Source organism: Sinocyclocheilus rhinocerous, unplaced genomic scaffold (assembly GCF_001515625.1).
Source record: "Sinocyclocheilus rhinocerous isolate Xijiao unplaced genomic scaffold, SAMN03320098_v1.1 scaffold295, whole genome shotgun sequence".
In the NCBI taxonomy this organism is placed as follows: Eukaryota; Metazoa; Chordata; class Actinopteri; order Cypriniformes; family Cyprinidae; genus Sinocyclocheilus; species Sinocyclocheilus rhinocerous.
Genome location: NW_015647035.1, coordinates 366,442 through 381,766, shown reverse-complemented (window position 1 = coordinate 381,766; position 15,325 = coordinate 366,442). Strand labels below are relative to the sequence as shown.

General features: G+C 37.5%; 2 protein-coding genes across 2 annotated transcripts in view; one reads left to right on the top strand and one right to left on the bottom strand.

The window, feature by feature from the left end:
- Window positions 1-1,623: 1,623 nt before the first annotated feature.
- LOC107708369 (general transcription factor II-I repeat domain-containing protein 2-like) lies at window positions 1,624-2,810 on the bottom strand. Its single transcript, XM_016512568.1, is given in 2 exon segments — window positions 1,624-2,600; window positions 2,603-2,810. Coding segments are annotated over 2 exon segments (1,185 nt in total).
- A 4,259-nt stretch (window positions 2,811-7,069) lies between these two features.
- Window positions 7,070-15,325, top strand: part of prkg2l (protein kinase cGMP-dependent 2, like) — a 16,599-nt gene continuing 8,343 nt past the window's right edge. The window contains exons 1-11 of the mRNA XM_016512586.1: window positions 7,070-7,557; window positions 8,426-8,592; window positions 8,735-8,848; window positions 10,123-10,228; window positions 10,849-10,912; window positions 11,025-11,102; window positions 11,979-12,073; window positions 12,528-12,596; window positions 13,489-13,587; window positions 13,661-13,811; window positions 14,144-14,283. Of these exons, the coding sequence (XP_016368072.1) occupies window positions 7,070-7,557; window positions 8,426-8,592; window positions 8,735-8,848; window positions 10,123-10,228; window positions 10,849-10,912; window positions 11,025-11,102; window positions 11,979-12,073; window positions 12,528-12,596; window positions 13,489-13,587; window positions 13,661-13,811; window positions 14,144-14,283 (1,571 nt within the window). The remainder of the gene's footprint in view (window positions 7,558-8,425; window positions 8,593-8,734; window positions 8,849-10,122; window positions 10,229-10,848; window positions 10,913-11,024; window positions 11,103-11,978; window positions 12,074-12,527; window positions 12,597-13,488; window positions 13,588-13,660; window positions 13,812-14,143; window positions 14,284-15,325) is intronic.

The following is a 15,325-nucleotide window of genomic DNA, read 5'->3' as shown; positions in this document are numbered from 1 at the left end:
TTAGGGGACTACAGAGTGCACAGTCTTAAATGACAATCTAACTGTTACTTCATGTTACGTGTTAATACTCGAAGGCTCGGTAAATTAGATGTTGAATGTGAATATTCGGTTACTCAGTTTAAAGAGTTATTTATCTGTCATTCATAGTCGATAATATTGTTGCTGGTCTTTTTTCGTTAATATCACATTTTTATTGTCATGTGTGTTTTAAATGTTATACATTTATACAATTTATGAATTATAACATTAATTAAACTTTATCTGTACTAAAACAGTTGCTATTTCCCCCAGACAATAACAGCGTAAATAGATATTATTATTATTATTATTATTATTAATATAATTCCACAAAATTCAATAATCTGAACTGTTTTATGTCATAAAGTCTTAAAATGTGTTTATTGGCCATGTAGTTGTGTGTGTGTGTGTGTGTGTGTGTGTGTGTGTATATATATATGCACTTCTAAATAATATTTTTAAAGGAAACATAATATAGTATTATAATCATATAAACTTTAAGTACATATTTATTAATGTTTCTTTTTACAAATACAGTGCTTAACAAGTTTATTAGACCACCACCACCCAGTGTACGGTTTGTGCCACAGCTGCCCTAAACTAACAATATTGGTGATTACCAAAATAATTTTTATGTTTCTGTAATGGTTAATCCACACCAGTATGTGTAAGCTCTTTAGTCACAGGTGTTTTTCTAATGCCAAAATATAATTATTGTTGTTGTCAATGAATTTTAAAATGTACTATTTTACAAGAAAGGCAGAAAAAATAGTGAAGCACTTTATTATTATTATTATTATTCTGATGCGCAATTACAGTCAATAAATGCAGTCTGATACATTTGTTAAGCACTGGATGTGCTTAACAACTTTATTAATTAGACCACCTGTCATATTAACCCAGGGGTCCCCAAACTTTTTTTTTGCAAGGGCCACATAATTTTCCCTTTCTTTAATGGGGAGCCGGGTCGGTTTGTAACAGAAAATTACATGGGCTGGAGTGACTACTACTATTATTGTGGAGATTTTATTATGATTTTAAATGTATTTATTATGCCTCCTAATGCTAGAATAGTTTATTTTGTTATGTACCGTACAGACAAATGATTACTTTTCAAGAGACATATAGCCTATTAAAAGAGCATTGTTATTACTATCATAATGACATTTTTTCATATTCAGTGCTATTCAAAATCAAAACATTTACTTATGCATTAGTGTGAACTGTGGGCTTGCTTCTGGCTAGTGAGAAGTCCAATGTCAGGTTCCATTCCTGTCACAGCCAGTCTCAAAGACTGATGCAAATGTTCATCAGTGAGTCTTGATCTCATTGGAGCTCATGCATGAAAAGGTTTGCTCACAGATACGTGCTGCCAAAAAGTGTGGACATCTTCATTGCATGCCTTTTGATGTTTGGGTATGTCTCGTTAGGGAGGGCAGCATAGAATTCAATGAGACCGTTGGGCTTAAATGCGTCTTTCAGAACATCACAGTTCTGTAACTCAGCCAACTCAAACTGATAAGAACGCAGGGCTTCATCAATGTCGGCAGCAAAGGGGTTCTGGAAAAGGCGGATTTCTTTAGCGTGGGCATGTAGCTCACAGAATCACACGTCAAACTCTGCCTTCAGCATTTCCAGCGCTTCCACGGACTTTTCAGCTGGGAGTGGAGCCACTGGTTTCTCAGCTGAGAGATTTTGGGTAACGGTGAGATGAGTGAAGTCTTGCTTTTGCACTTGTCCCACAAGCAGTGCTATTTTCACCTCAAATGCTTTTATGTGGGAATACATGTCACATATTAGTTGTCCCTTGCCTTGGAGCTGCAAGTTGAGGCTGTTCAACATTTCTGTCACATCTGTTAAAAAGGCGAGGTCCCATTTCCATTCTGCGTCGATCAGTTCTGGGACAGTTTTGCCCTTTGTCAGAAGAAAGGCGTTGATTTCGGGTAGCAGCTCATAAAAACGCCTCAAAACTCTGCCCCGGCTTAACCATCGGACTTCAGTGTGGTAAAGCACATCTCCGTGAGCAGACTCTAGCTCGGCGAGAAAGGCTTGGAACTGCCGGTGTTTAAGTCCGTTTGCTCTGATGAAGTTTATGCATGACACCACCACCTTCATGACTGATTCCCACTTCAGAACTTTGCAGCAGAGTGCTTGCTGGTGAATCAGGCAGTGGACTTGTAACGGTGGGGTTAGACCTCTTTCCTCCATTTCTTTATTCATGCGTCCTATAAGCCCCCTCGACGCGCCAACCATACTAGGAGCCCCGTCAGTAGTGATGCTGGCCAGCTTAGACCAGTCTAGACCCAGCTCTCCCATCGTTTGGCACACTTTACCAAAAATATCCTCCCCTGTCGTAGTGCCTTTTAGACTTTGTAGGGCTGCTAGCTCCTCTGACACTTCAAAGTTTGAGCTAACTCCGCGAAGAAAAATTAGCAGCTGTGCTGTGTCCTGCACGTCATTGCTCTCATCCAGTGCTAATGCAAAAAATTCTAATTCTTTCACTTTCTCCTGCAGCTTGGCATATACATTATCCCCCATTTCTTCAATTCGTCTGGTGACTGTACTTGCGGACAGACTCACCGCATCTTATCGGTCTATCTTTCCTCGGCAACAGCATTCATACATTTCTTGACGAACTCGCCGTCACTGAATGGCCTACCACTGGTTGCAATCAGTTTAGCTACCTGAAAGCTAGCTTGAACGGATGACTGGTTCAGCTGGGTTTGGCATACAAATGTATTCTGCTGAGCTGATAATAGACTTTTTAGCTTCGACACTTTGTCTGCTCTCATTTGGCCTTGCAAGCTAGCATACTTTTCTCTGTGGCGGGTTTCATAGTGTTGGCGCAGATTGTATTCTTTGAACACAGACACTGTTTCTTGACAGATGAGACAAACAGCCACTTCTTTGCACTGAACAAAAAAATAATCACTTGTCCACTTTTGGTTAAATACCCTGCATTCTGAATCAACCTTTCTCTTTCCCAACTGCTTGGCCATTTTGTCGTCTCTTTGAATTTTCTTGCTGGCTCGCAAGAAGTGGTAACCAGTCGCAACCAGTGGTAATTTAGGAATGTCAACAGGCGTCACCTGTTCGATCGCGATGGTACGTTATGTTGAATGTACCATTCTGTTGGTAGGTGAATTTAACAAATGATTAGGCTACGTTAATAACTAAGGGAAATTTTAGTCTGAAAGCCAATATTTATTATCAAATATAGACATGATATAAGTGAAACCGTATATTTACAATTTAATTTTCAAAATATGTCTCTGGCATTGTTCAGAGGGCCGGTCCAAATGTGGGGGCGGGCCGCATTCGGCCCGTGGGCCGTAGTTTGGGGACCCCTGTATTAAAGAGTAAACAAGTAATTTAGGAATGTCAAAAACTTGTTTAAAACTAAAATAAATTACCAAAAATATATAAAAATACCCCAAGATAACCAAAAAACTTAATATTTTGTTTGGCCTCCTTTGGCATTGATAACAGCTTGCATTCTTGCTGACATTGTTTTTATCTGCTTTTATCTGCTTTTACTCAGTTTCTGTTGTTATTGACTGTAATTGGGCATCTGAATAAAAAAATTAATAAAGCTTTAGGCCTAAATAAAACTTTACTATTGTTCTGCCTTTCTTGTAAAACAGTAAATATAAAAAAGAATAATAAAAAAACATTTTGAAAATAACATCTAGGCTATTTATCGTAAAATGCTTCAAAGCTGTAACGAAATCATCCACTGAAGGCGAGCGTAGTGAGAACCCAAGTGCAGTTTATTTACAAGTGATCCAAACATCCAAACGATAATCCGAGACTTGACTTGACATGAACAGACTTGACATGAACAGACTTGACATGAACAGACTTGACATGAACAGACTTGACATGAACAGACTTGACATGAACAGACTTGACATGAACAGACTTGACATGAACAGACTTGACATGAACAGACTTGACATGAACAGACTTGACATGAACAGACTTGACATGAACAGACTTGACATGAACAGACTTGACATGAACAGACTTGACATGAACAGACTTGACATGAACAGACTTGACATGAACAGACTTGACATGAACAGACTTGACATGAACAGACTTGACATGAACAGACTTGACATGAACAGACTTGACATGAACAGACTTGACATGAACAGACTTGACATGAACAGACTTGACATGAACAGACTTGACATGAACAGACTTGACATGAACAGACTTGACATGAACAGACTTGACATGAACAGACTTGACATGAACAGACTTGACATGAACAGACTTGACATGAACAGACTTGACATGAACAGACTTGACATGAACAGACTTGACATGAACAGACTTGACATGAACAGACTTGACATGAACAGACTTGACATGAACAGACTTGACATGAACAGACTTGACATGAACAGACTTGACATGAACAGACTTGACATGAACAGACTTGACATGAACAGACTTGACATGAACAGACTTGACATGAACAGACTTGACATGAACAGACTTGACATGAACAGACTTGACATGAACAGACTTGACATGAACAGACTTGACATGAACAGACTTGACATGAACAGACTTGACATGAACAGACTTGACATGAACAGACTTGACATGAACAGACTTGACATGAACAGACTTGACATGAACAGACTTGACATGAACAGACTTGACATGAACAGACTTGACATGAACAGACTTGACATGAACAGACTTGACATGAACAGACTTGACATGAACAGACTTGACATGAACAGACTTGACATGAACAGACTTGACATGAACAGACTTGACATGAACAGACTTGACATGAACAGACTTGACATGAACAGACTTGACATGAACAGACTTGACATGAACAGACTTGACATGAACAGACTTGACATGAACAGACTTGACATGAACAGACTTGACATGAACAGACTTGACATGAACAGACTTGACATGAACAGACTTGACATGAACAGACTTGACATGAACAGACTTGACATGAACAGACTTGACATGAACAGACTTGACATGAACAGACTTGACATGAACAGACTTGACATGAACAGACTTGACATGAACAGACTTGACATGAACAGACTTGACATGAACAGACTTGACATGAACAGACTTGACATGAACAGACTTGACATGAACAGACTTGACATGAACAGACTTGACATGAACAGACTTGACATGAACAGACTTGACATGAACAGACTTGACATGAACAGACTTGACATGAACAGACTTGACATGAACAGACTTGACATGAACAGACTTGACATGAACAGACTTGACATGAACAGACTTGACATGAACAGACTTGACATGAACAGACTTGACATGAACAGACTTGACATGAACAGACTTGACATGAACAGACTTGACATGAACAGACTTGACATGAACAGACTTGACATGAACAGACTTGACATGAACAGACTTGACATGAACAGACTTGACATGAACAGACTTGACATGAACAGACTTGACATGAACAGACTTGACATGAACAGACTTGACATGAACAGACTTGACATGAACAGACTTGACATGAACAGACTTGACATGAACAGACTTGACATGAACAGACTTGACATGAACAGACTTGACATGAACAGACTTGACATGAACAGACTTGACATGAACAGACTTGACATGAACAGACTTGACATGAACAGACTTGACATGAACAGACTTGACATGAACAGACTTGACATGAACAGACTTGACATGAACAGACTTGACATGAACAGACTTGACATGAACAGACTTGACATGAACAGACTTGACATGAACAGACTTGACATGAACAGACTTGACATGAACAGACTTGACATGAACAGACTTGACATGAACAGACTTGACATGAACAGACTTGACATGAACAGACTTGACATGAACAGACTTGACATGAACAGACTTGACATGAACAGACTTGACATGAACAGACTTGACATGAACAGACTTGACATGAACAGACTTGACATGAACAGACTTGACATGAACAGACTTGACATGAACAGACTTGACATGAACAGACTTGACATGAACAGACTTGACATGAACAGACTTGACATGAACAGACTTGACATGAACAGACTTGACATGAACAGACTTGACATGAACAGACTTGACATGAACAGACTTGACATGAACAGACTTGACATGAACAGACTTGACATGAACAGACTTGACATGAACAGACTTGACATGAACAGACTTGACATGAACAGACTTGACATGAACAGACTTGACATGAACAGACTTGACATGAACAGACTTGACATGAACAGACTTGACATGAACAGACTTGACATGAACAGACTTGACATGAACAGACTTGACATGAACAGACTTGACATGAACAGACTTGACATGAACAGACTTGACATGAACAGACTTGACATGAACAGACTTGACATGAACAGACTTGACATGAACAGACTTGACATGAACAGACTTGACATGAACAGACTTGACATGAACAGACTTGACATGAACAGACTTGACATGAACAGACTTGACATGAACAGACTTGACTAGAACAGACTTGACTTGGCATGGACAGGACTCACCAACAGCAGAGTTACAACATCAATACACGACAAGGGCACAACGGGAACATGAAGGCTACTTATAGCAGACAAGGAGGGTCACATGACATGAATAAAACAATGGGGAACAAGACACATGACTAAGACTACCAATCAGAACATGACACATACACAAGGCAGAGATACATGAGGGAAGGGAAGCATGACACTAACAGCAGGAAACAATTACAAAATAAAAGACATGGAAAACATGAACATGAAACAAAACCCAAACACCACATTACAAAAGTAATATATAGTATTTATAATATGTATTATAGTAATATAGCATTTAGAATTTTGTTTACTTGTGTTTTAAAAAATATGAATGTTAAATATTATGTAGAATCATAATGAGACTAAATGGACATTCCCTGTCTAGATATCCAGAAAATCTGTATTTCATCTTCTGTTTGCAGTGGCCAACCAGTGAACACATTTAAAAGTCCAAAGGCCTCTCTATGGTTCCTAGTCACTCTCTGATCATGGGGAATGGTTTGATCAAAGCCCCTCGGCTAGAGGAGACCTGCCTGGCCTCCGGTATAAAAGAGGCCCCTGTATGGGAGTCTGTGGAGCCCCTGAAGATGAGGATCACCCATCTCGAGGAGGAGTTGGCACGGAGGGACCAGGAGCTCCGCACACAGGAGAAGCGCTTACAGAGCCTTCAAAGGGAACTAGAAGCAAAAGTGTCCCAGATCGATAAGCTCCAGGATGCCATCGGGTATAACAGCCTTGGACGCTCACCACCAGCACCGCTGAGGCACAGCCGCAGACTGCTGAGCGTAATCAACCAGGGCTCCACACGCTTCCACAGAGTGGCTGTGGAGGTGCATCGACGCCTTAAGGCCAAGGAGGGCGTTTCAGCTGAACCCACATCGAGGCACTTCTGTCATGACCACAGGGTCCATCACATCTCCACAGAGAGACAACACATCCGCAAAGACTCCGGGTGAGTGCACTGACACTGATTGCACCACTGGATTGTTTGTTTCATTATGGAGTCACTGGAGTACTGACTCTCCCGGAAGGTGGAGACAGGAGTAAGGTTTAGCCAAGTCTTTGTAGTGTCTCCAACCCCAGAGCAGGCTTGAAAGCCTGGATTACCATAACACACTCCAGAGGGGATGGAGTGGCTCAAGAGAACACAAAGGGTGGGCCATTTGTATGCATGGACAGGACTCATTACTGTTTCAATTAAACACGCTCTTGATGGCAGTCTACAAATGTCCAGCACTAATTCATTCATAAGATCCATTTTAGGTCAGTAGAGAGACAGTCCTGTTTCAGATGTGATAATGAGAATCAGCCGTAGTATAGTACTCAAGACAAAAAATAGTCTGAAACTGACATGCAAAATGTAAACGTGTCGCCAATGAAGATTTTTAGCCCTCCAAAAGAAAGAATGAAAAATGTGTGTTTAGTTATGCCATAGGAATAGCATAGGAATTTGCTAAGAATAGCAAAATTAAGTCAATATACATGTTTGCACATTTATACATTATCCATATAATTTCAAACTCGTGGAACACGAAAGAAGAATTTTTGAAGAATGTACACGCTTTTCTTTTACAGTTCATTGTGATTACTCATAAAAACCAGCAGTAGTATTATATAAGTAGCCCAAATAAATTGTGTGCTGTATTTCAAGTCATAAAATAGCTTTGCATGAAGAGCAGACGGAAATTTAATAATAATTAAAGAATAGTAATCATTCTTATAATAATTCATAAGAATTTCTTAATTTCGCACTGATCATCTTTCCCTCCACCACAACTCACAAATCTCGATTGTGCCTATTTTTCTTCCTCTTTCTGTAGTACTAAGAATCTGATCAATGAAGCCATCATGAACAATGACTTTCTGAAGAAGCTGGAGCCTCAGCACACTAGAGAGATGGTGGACTGCATGTATGAGAAAATCTATGCTGCTGAGCAGCTGGTAATTCAGGAGGGAGAGCCGGGGAACTTCCTCTATGTGCTTGCTGGTAAACTCCAGATGTTATTGTTACCTGCTCCTCATACGTTCATATTTTTACAAAATGATAACATTGAAATAATGTTCTGGACTCTGCTATTTTTATTTTTACTGTTCTGCCTATTGGTGCTCATTTGATTCTCTGTGTCCAGAGGGTTTATTGGAGGTCATTCAAAACGGAAAGCTCCTGGGTCAGATGCGTCCTGGGATGGCCTTCGGAGAATTGGCCATTCTCTATAACTGTAAAAGAACAGCCACAGTCAAAGGTGTGTGTGTGTGTGTGTGTGTGTGTTCTTGTGCTCAGTGTTGGGGAAAGTTGATTTTAAAAGTAATGCATTACAATATTGCGTTACTCCATAAAAAAGTAACTAATTGTGTTACATTACATTACTTTTGCATTACTTTTTGTCAACTGAGCTGGAACTGGGCTTGCTTATTTATTTTTAATAACAAAAAAAAACACAAAAGTAAAATTTTTGGCAACTGTAAATGCTCTTTTACACCAAAAGTGAAATTAATATGCCTCAGGCTGAAGGAAGTGCCTCTGCCCCTGCACTTACTCCCAATTTCTCTCAACATGACGGCAAGAGAGGTGTCAGTGAATAAATGGGAAAACAAAGTAACTTGCATAAATTTTTTGAAAAAGTAACAAATTTAAAAATAATCTCATTACATAACTCACATTACTTGCACATTAATGCGTTACCCCCAACACTGCCTGTGCCTGTGTTTAAACAAAATGAGGCTGAGTAATATATATGATTATTTTTAAATTTAACATAGGCTACAATGAGCGCATTTACATGCACGTTCCGATTATTTTTTCCCCTATGATTTTAATGAATATTCAAATTAATAAAATTAGTTTTATTTCTTTTTAGTTACAAAATTTAAATTTATTTCTTTTTAACACCGCACCCCCAGCACCCCCATTTTTTCTTTAGCTCTGAGCCAGGGGGTGCTGTAGCACCCCTACTTCCCGCGGTAATGGACAAAGGCATTTTAAATCTTTTTTTTTTTGTGATTTTAATGATCATCTTAGTAAAACTTTTCTTTGAAAACCTGGTAGTTTAAGTGTAGTTTGTAATATTTAAAACATCATATGGATGGTCATACTTTTATCATGTAGATTGTTTGTGTCACAGTGCTGCTGTGATACTGATAAAAATTGCGATGTCACTGGAATATGGTGACTTCAGGTAAATTTGGACACTTTTTGCCATTGAGATGACAGTGAAACAAATGGCCCAATTATCCTGAATGAAACATAATTAAATCTTCATTTATTACTTTTCAGTGAACTGATTTTGCTTCGGTTACTTCAAAACTGTTGGGTGCATTTTTAAAAAATGGCATTTTCCTTTTTACTTCATACAAGCACTGGCAGGTCCAGAGCATGACATTTGGATGCAGTCTTGGGTTACATCCAACATGACATTTTTCTCTACTACTGTTGACCCACTTTTATTGTAGATATTGGATTAGTGCGATAGTCATAGATTTGTGAAGTGGTGAACTGATGGTGATTGTATTTCATTAGCTGTGACTCAGTCCCACATCTGGGCTCTGGACCGGCAGACATTCCAGACTATCATGATGAGATCCATTCAGGCCAGACATGAGGAGTACTTCAGCTTCCTGCGCAGGTACATTCATGTCACTAACATTTGTGCATGTATAATAGTTGTCAGCTTCACACACACACACACACATGTCTGGTTTACTATCCTTGTGGGGACTCTCCATAGGCGTAATATTCTATATATTATTCTATCGGCCTACACCAACCTTACACCTAAACCTAACCCTCACAGAAAACTTTCTGCATTTTTACATTCTCAAAAAAACTCATTCTGTATGGTTTATAAGCTTGTTTCCCCATGGGAACCTCAATTTAGGTCCCCACGATGACACAAGTCCCCATGAGTTAGTGTGTATTCAGGTTTAAGTCCCCACCGGGATAGAAAAACGTACACACACACACACACACACTTCTTGGTTGCTTCAATGCACATTCCTTTTTGAAAGCATTGGATTAGATTGATGTGGATTCAGCGTCGTGTTTTTCGATGCTTATTGTAGATCTATCACTAATGTCTATCAGTGCATCAGACATTGATGCTGTGACGAAATTGTTAAAATAATGTTGGTTGATTCAAGGGTTGAATATGTTGATTTTTGTACATCTTTCAACATAATTTTTATGGATTTGATTGCATGCTGTTTTCCTTTAATGCTAATTAAACATTGTTACATTGTTCTTTAGTGTGTCATTATTGAAAGATTTGCCAGAGGAGAAACTTGCCAAAATCATTGACTGTCTTGAAGCTGTAAGTTTGCGGCATTCTATTGTAACTACAGCATTGTCATTTGTTGGTAATGCATGCTTATTTCTGAAATGAAGTATAACCAGATCTTAGTGATGTTTCAATCTTTTTATAGGAATATTTTGACAAAGGGGAGTACATTATTCGTGAGGGCGAGGAAGGAAACACTTTCTTCATCATAGCTAAAGGAGAGGTATGCCTTAGTGCAGTAAGTATAGGGGACAGTGGGGCTAAAGGCACACCGTAAGAAAAATGTATTTTTCACTTCTCCCATAGCCTTTGATTACAGAAACCATTTATGTTTTTACTGAACGTTGATGGAGCAACACATTTTGTTGGAAAAAAAGATCATAAAAGTTGTTTGTTTTGTTTAAAAATCATAAATGTATGAGATGGCCATACTTGTTAAAGGCTCACCAACATGGGTCAAAAGGCACCCAGTATTGATACAAATACTTCAACTAAAGTAATATGTTTAGCAAGTTATCGAAACAATCACTCCAGCAAATGTTGTACTATTTTCTTTTTATTTTGATAAAATAATTCATTTTTCTTTAATACATATACTGTCATTAAAATGTTTATTTTAAAAATACTGAAAAAAAAAAATTATAATAAAAGATTCTGAAAGTTTTGAAGGATGTCTCGTAATAATTTAATATAGCTTTACAGTAGTAACAATCAACATAATATTTTGTAAACATAAAAATTAATTTTTATTGTTTCTCGTTTGCTACATAAATAATTTTCATTAACATAAACTTTACATAAACTTTGCATTGCTTCCCGCGATCGTGTCAAGTATCAGCCATCATAAGTTTTTGTGCTTTCTAGTGGTTTGGAGGAGCATAAAATCAAGTGCCCCACCTGGTGTGCCTTTAGCCCTGTTGTGCCCTACATTTATATGTAATGCTTCAGATATTTTTGTACCATTTCAGACTGCAATCTGCTTTGCCTACAGGAGTGAGCAGACACACGGCCCAAAGACACCCACTGAAGTCGTGCTTGATGGGGAATTTAGTTAGTCATGTAGGATGTACAGTACAATTTTTTGTGTGTTTTTTCACAGGTGTTGGTAACACAGACTACAGAAGGCTTTTCCGAACCACAGGAGATTAAGACTCTTGGAGTGGGTGATTACTTTGGGGAAAAGGCTCTCATAAGGTTTGGAGACTGTGTCGTTTTGAAGTGCTTTTAACAATGGTGAACACAACCAACAATGACTCCTTTGTGACTGTGAACTTCCTGTAGACCAGGAAAAAGATTAATTGCATATTTCTACAATGTGCACACACTGTGTTCTGTGGGAGTGGATGTGGGAGGTGGAACGTCAGTCATCTGTAAAGATGTTCATTCTCATTATACCATTGTTGAAGAGCACACTCAGTACTGAAATAACCACAGAGACGCTCACACACTTAGACACAGGAGAGCCACTTGTCATATTCACTCATTAGTAATAATGATTTAGATTCATTTAAAGCTCAGATGAAGTGCTCTCAGTGAGGAGAAGAAGAGCAAATGAGGATGTTTTCCAGGATGTTTTCAGTTACTGCTATGTATATGTATCTCCAAAGTGGCACAACATTATTACATATTTCTCATAATTCTATTTCAGTGAGGATGTCCGCTCAGCTAATATCATTGCAAAGGAAAATGACACACAGTGCTTGGTGGTGGATAGAGAGTAAGTGTCGTTTCTTCTACACTGACATCTAGATTTGTGACCATATCATAAATTCAGTAGTCAATGCCAATTTTGATTTCACAGAAAAAAAAACATATATGCTGCTGAACATGCTGTGTACTTTAAAATTAAATATTAATATAAATAAAGTAACTTAAAACAGTGGCATTAAGCCTTCAGGTGTTTCCCAATTAAGTACACCTCGTTTCAGATTTTTTCAAATAATCATAAAGTAATATTTCAATAATAAAATAAAAAACAAATTGCAAGAAACATAACAAGTAACAACAGAAGAGACATACAAAATTAAGTTAAAAAATGCAAAAGAAATCAACTTTAAGATAACATTTTTGTTTTTTTATTTTATTTATTTCAACATGTATTTAAGTTCAATTTATTTAAATTATTTATTTAAAAAAATAATAAAAATGCTGATGTGAAGATTGGACATGATTGGACAACAGTTTGTGTGTATATATAACTTTAAAATTATAATTTTATATATTTTTATTTTTTATACCTGTTCACAGCATTTAAATTAGTCTTCAAGAATCGCTGACCAATGTTTTTTTTAATTATTATTTTAATATAGACAACTGTTACATTTACAGTTGTCTATATTAAAATTCTAGTCTAGTCTAGTCTGGTAGTAGGCATACAATGTATAACATACACTGAAAAAAATGGTGTACCATAAGATTTACAATTTTCACTCAGGAATTGCAGTAAATTTCACAAATAATTACAAAAAAAAATGGCAAGTAACGCAATGGCAACTTACTCCAATAATCTGTTTTATTTCCAACTTCGAAAAGTCATTTTTACAGTATACTAATATTCTACCTAAGACTAAAAAGGTTGCATAATATCACTGTCTTGTGTTCTTCAACAGTAACTTTAATCAGATGGTGGGAACGTACGAGGAGCTGCAGGCCTATCTGAGGGAGTATGTGGAGCAGCTCTCTCTGAGTGACGAGAGGAGGAACGCAGTGTAAGAACACACAGCTGAACTAACACACAACTTCATTCCTGTATGTGACAGTCACATAATCATTTCTCCACAGGCCTCAGTCGCCTCTTTACGAACGCTCTCCAGAGGCAGCAGAGCTCAGGAGGCTGAAGGAGAAAGCAGCTGGTTTGTCCAGTAACGCCTTCCTGAAAGAACTACAAGTAGTGGCCACACTAGGCATGGGAGGCTTTGGACGAGTGGAACTGGTAAGATTTTATCTTTTTTCAGGTATAAAATTTCAGGTATTTATTTTTTTATTATTTCAGTTTACAAACCCCCTGCAAAACCCCAGTTTTTTCATTCTCTTTGTATTTTTATATCAATATGGTACAAGATTATATTATTCAAATCAATGTTATAAACAAGTAAGATCAAAAGTAATCTAAAAGTAAACAAAAAGTAGTCAGATAATATTACCTCAAATGTGTAATGTAATAGATTACGTGACTGACCACAATTTTCATTCAGTAATAAATACAATGGCAATGACCACTTAAGTATGTTATATATTATTTATTACTTGTATTTTCTGTCTTAGGTCAAGCTTAAAAATGCAGAAGATACAGCGTTTGCTTTAAAATGTATTAAGAAAAAGCACATTGTGGACACCAGGCAGCAGGAGCACATCTATTCAGAAAAGGACATCCTCCAACAGACCAATTCAAACTTTATTGTCAGGTCAGACTAATGAGCATGTCTTTCTCATATTGAAATATTTACATATTAATAGGAGAAGTGCAAACACACAGGAATAATAATACAATTTTGATTCATTTCATATAATCTTCAAGAGTGATAAAGGTATTTACACACATTGGGTTGAAGAAAAAGTTTCCCCTAAAAGTCTCAATCATAATTAATTATCGAATCAGTATAATAGACTGGATGTAAGGCAAGCTAGACCACAGGGCTGACGGGAGAAACTATAATGTAGGTAAACAGACTGGTATCAAAATTTGCTGTTGGTTAATTAAGGTCTGATGAATGAACGTGTGCCTTGATTAGACTTGATTCAATTATGATAAGACTTTCCGGTGTTTTGGAAGCTGGCAACTTTGATATTTACTTTAATCACTGTCACTATGACTACAGACACTATTTATAGCCATCATAACTGTACACAGAAAATAGCCAAACAGAAAATGAGCTTGAGTTTGATTATTTGTTCATACAAAGGTCAATGACAAGATGTTAATGTTTTGTCTGGATTTATTCAAAAATACAGTGGAGTTTATACATACAATGACAAAAATAGACTGTACTATGTACATAATTAAAATGTGTTTATATTTAAATTTATTTTGATATATTTAATATATAAATTAAAAAATGTCTAATTAAAAGTATGACATTTTGAAAACGAAAACCTTAAGTAGTTTGGCGTAAAACTTATTATTATTCAAGGCAAGGTTAGTTCAAGTTGTAAAATGTGGAAGAATTTAAATATGTACCTGTAGCAAAGTTCATAGTTCGGGAAGAAGGAGGCGGGAACCGGCGGACATTTAAACAAACTTTAATAAAATAAACAAACACAAAATAGCGCGACAGTCGTCCGCGAGGGGCTGTCGCGCTATTTTGTGTTTGTTTATGTCACAAACAAAAACAAAACCAAAACACAAAATAAACTCCAGGCCTGGTCCTCTCTCGTCTTTCACTGTCGTCCCTCCTCCTTTTTATCCTTCCGGAGCTCCTCCGTGAGACTCGAGACCGGTGAGTGGCG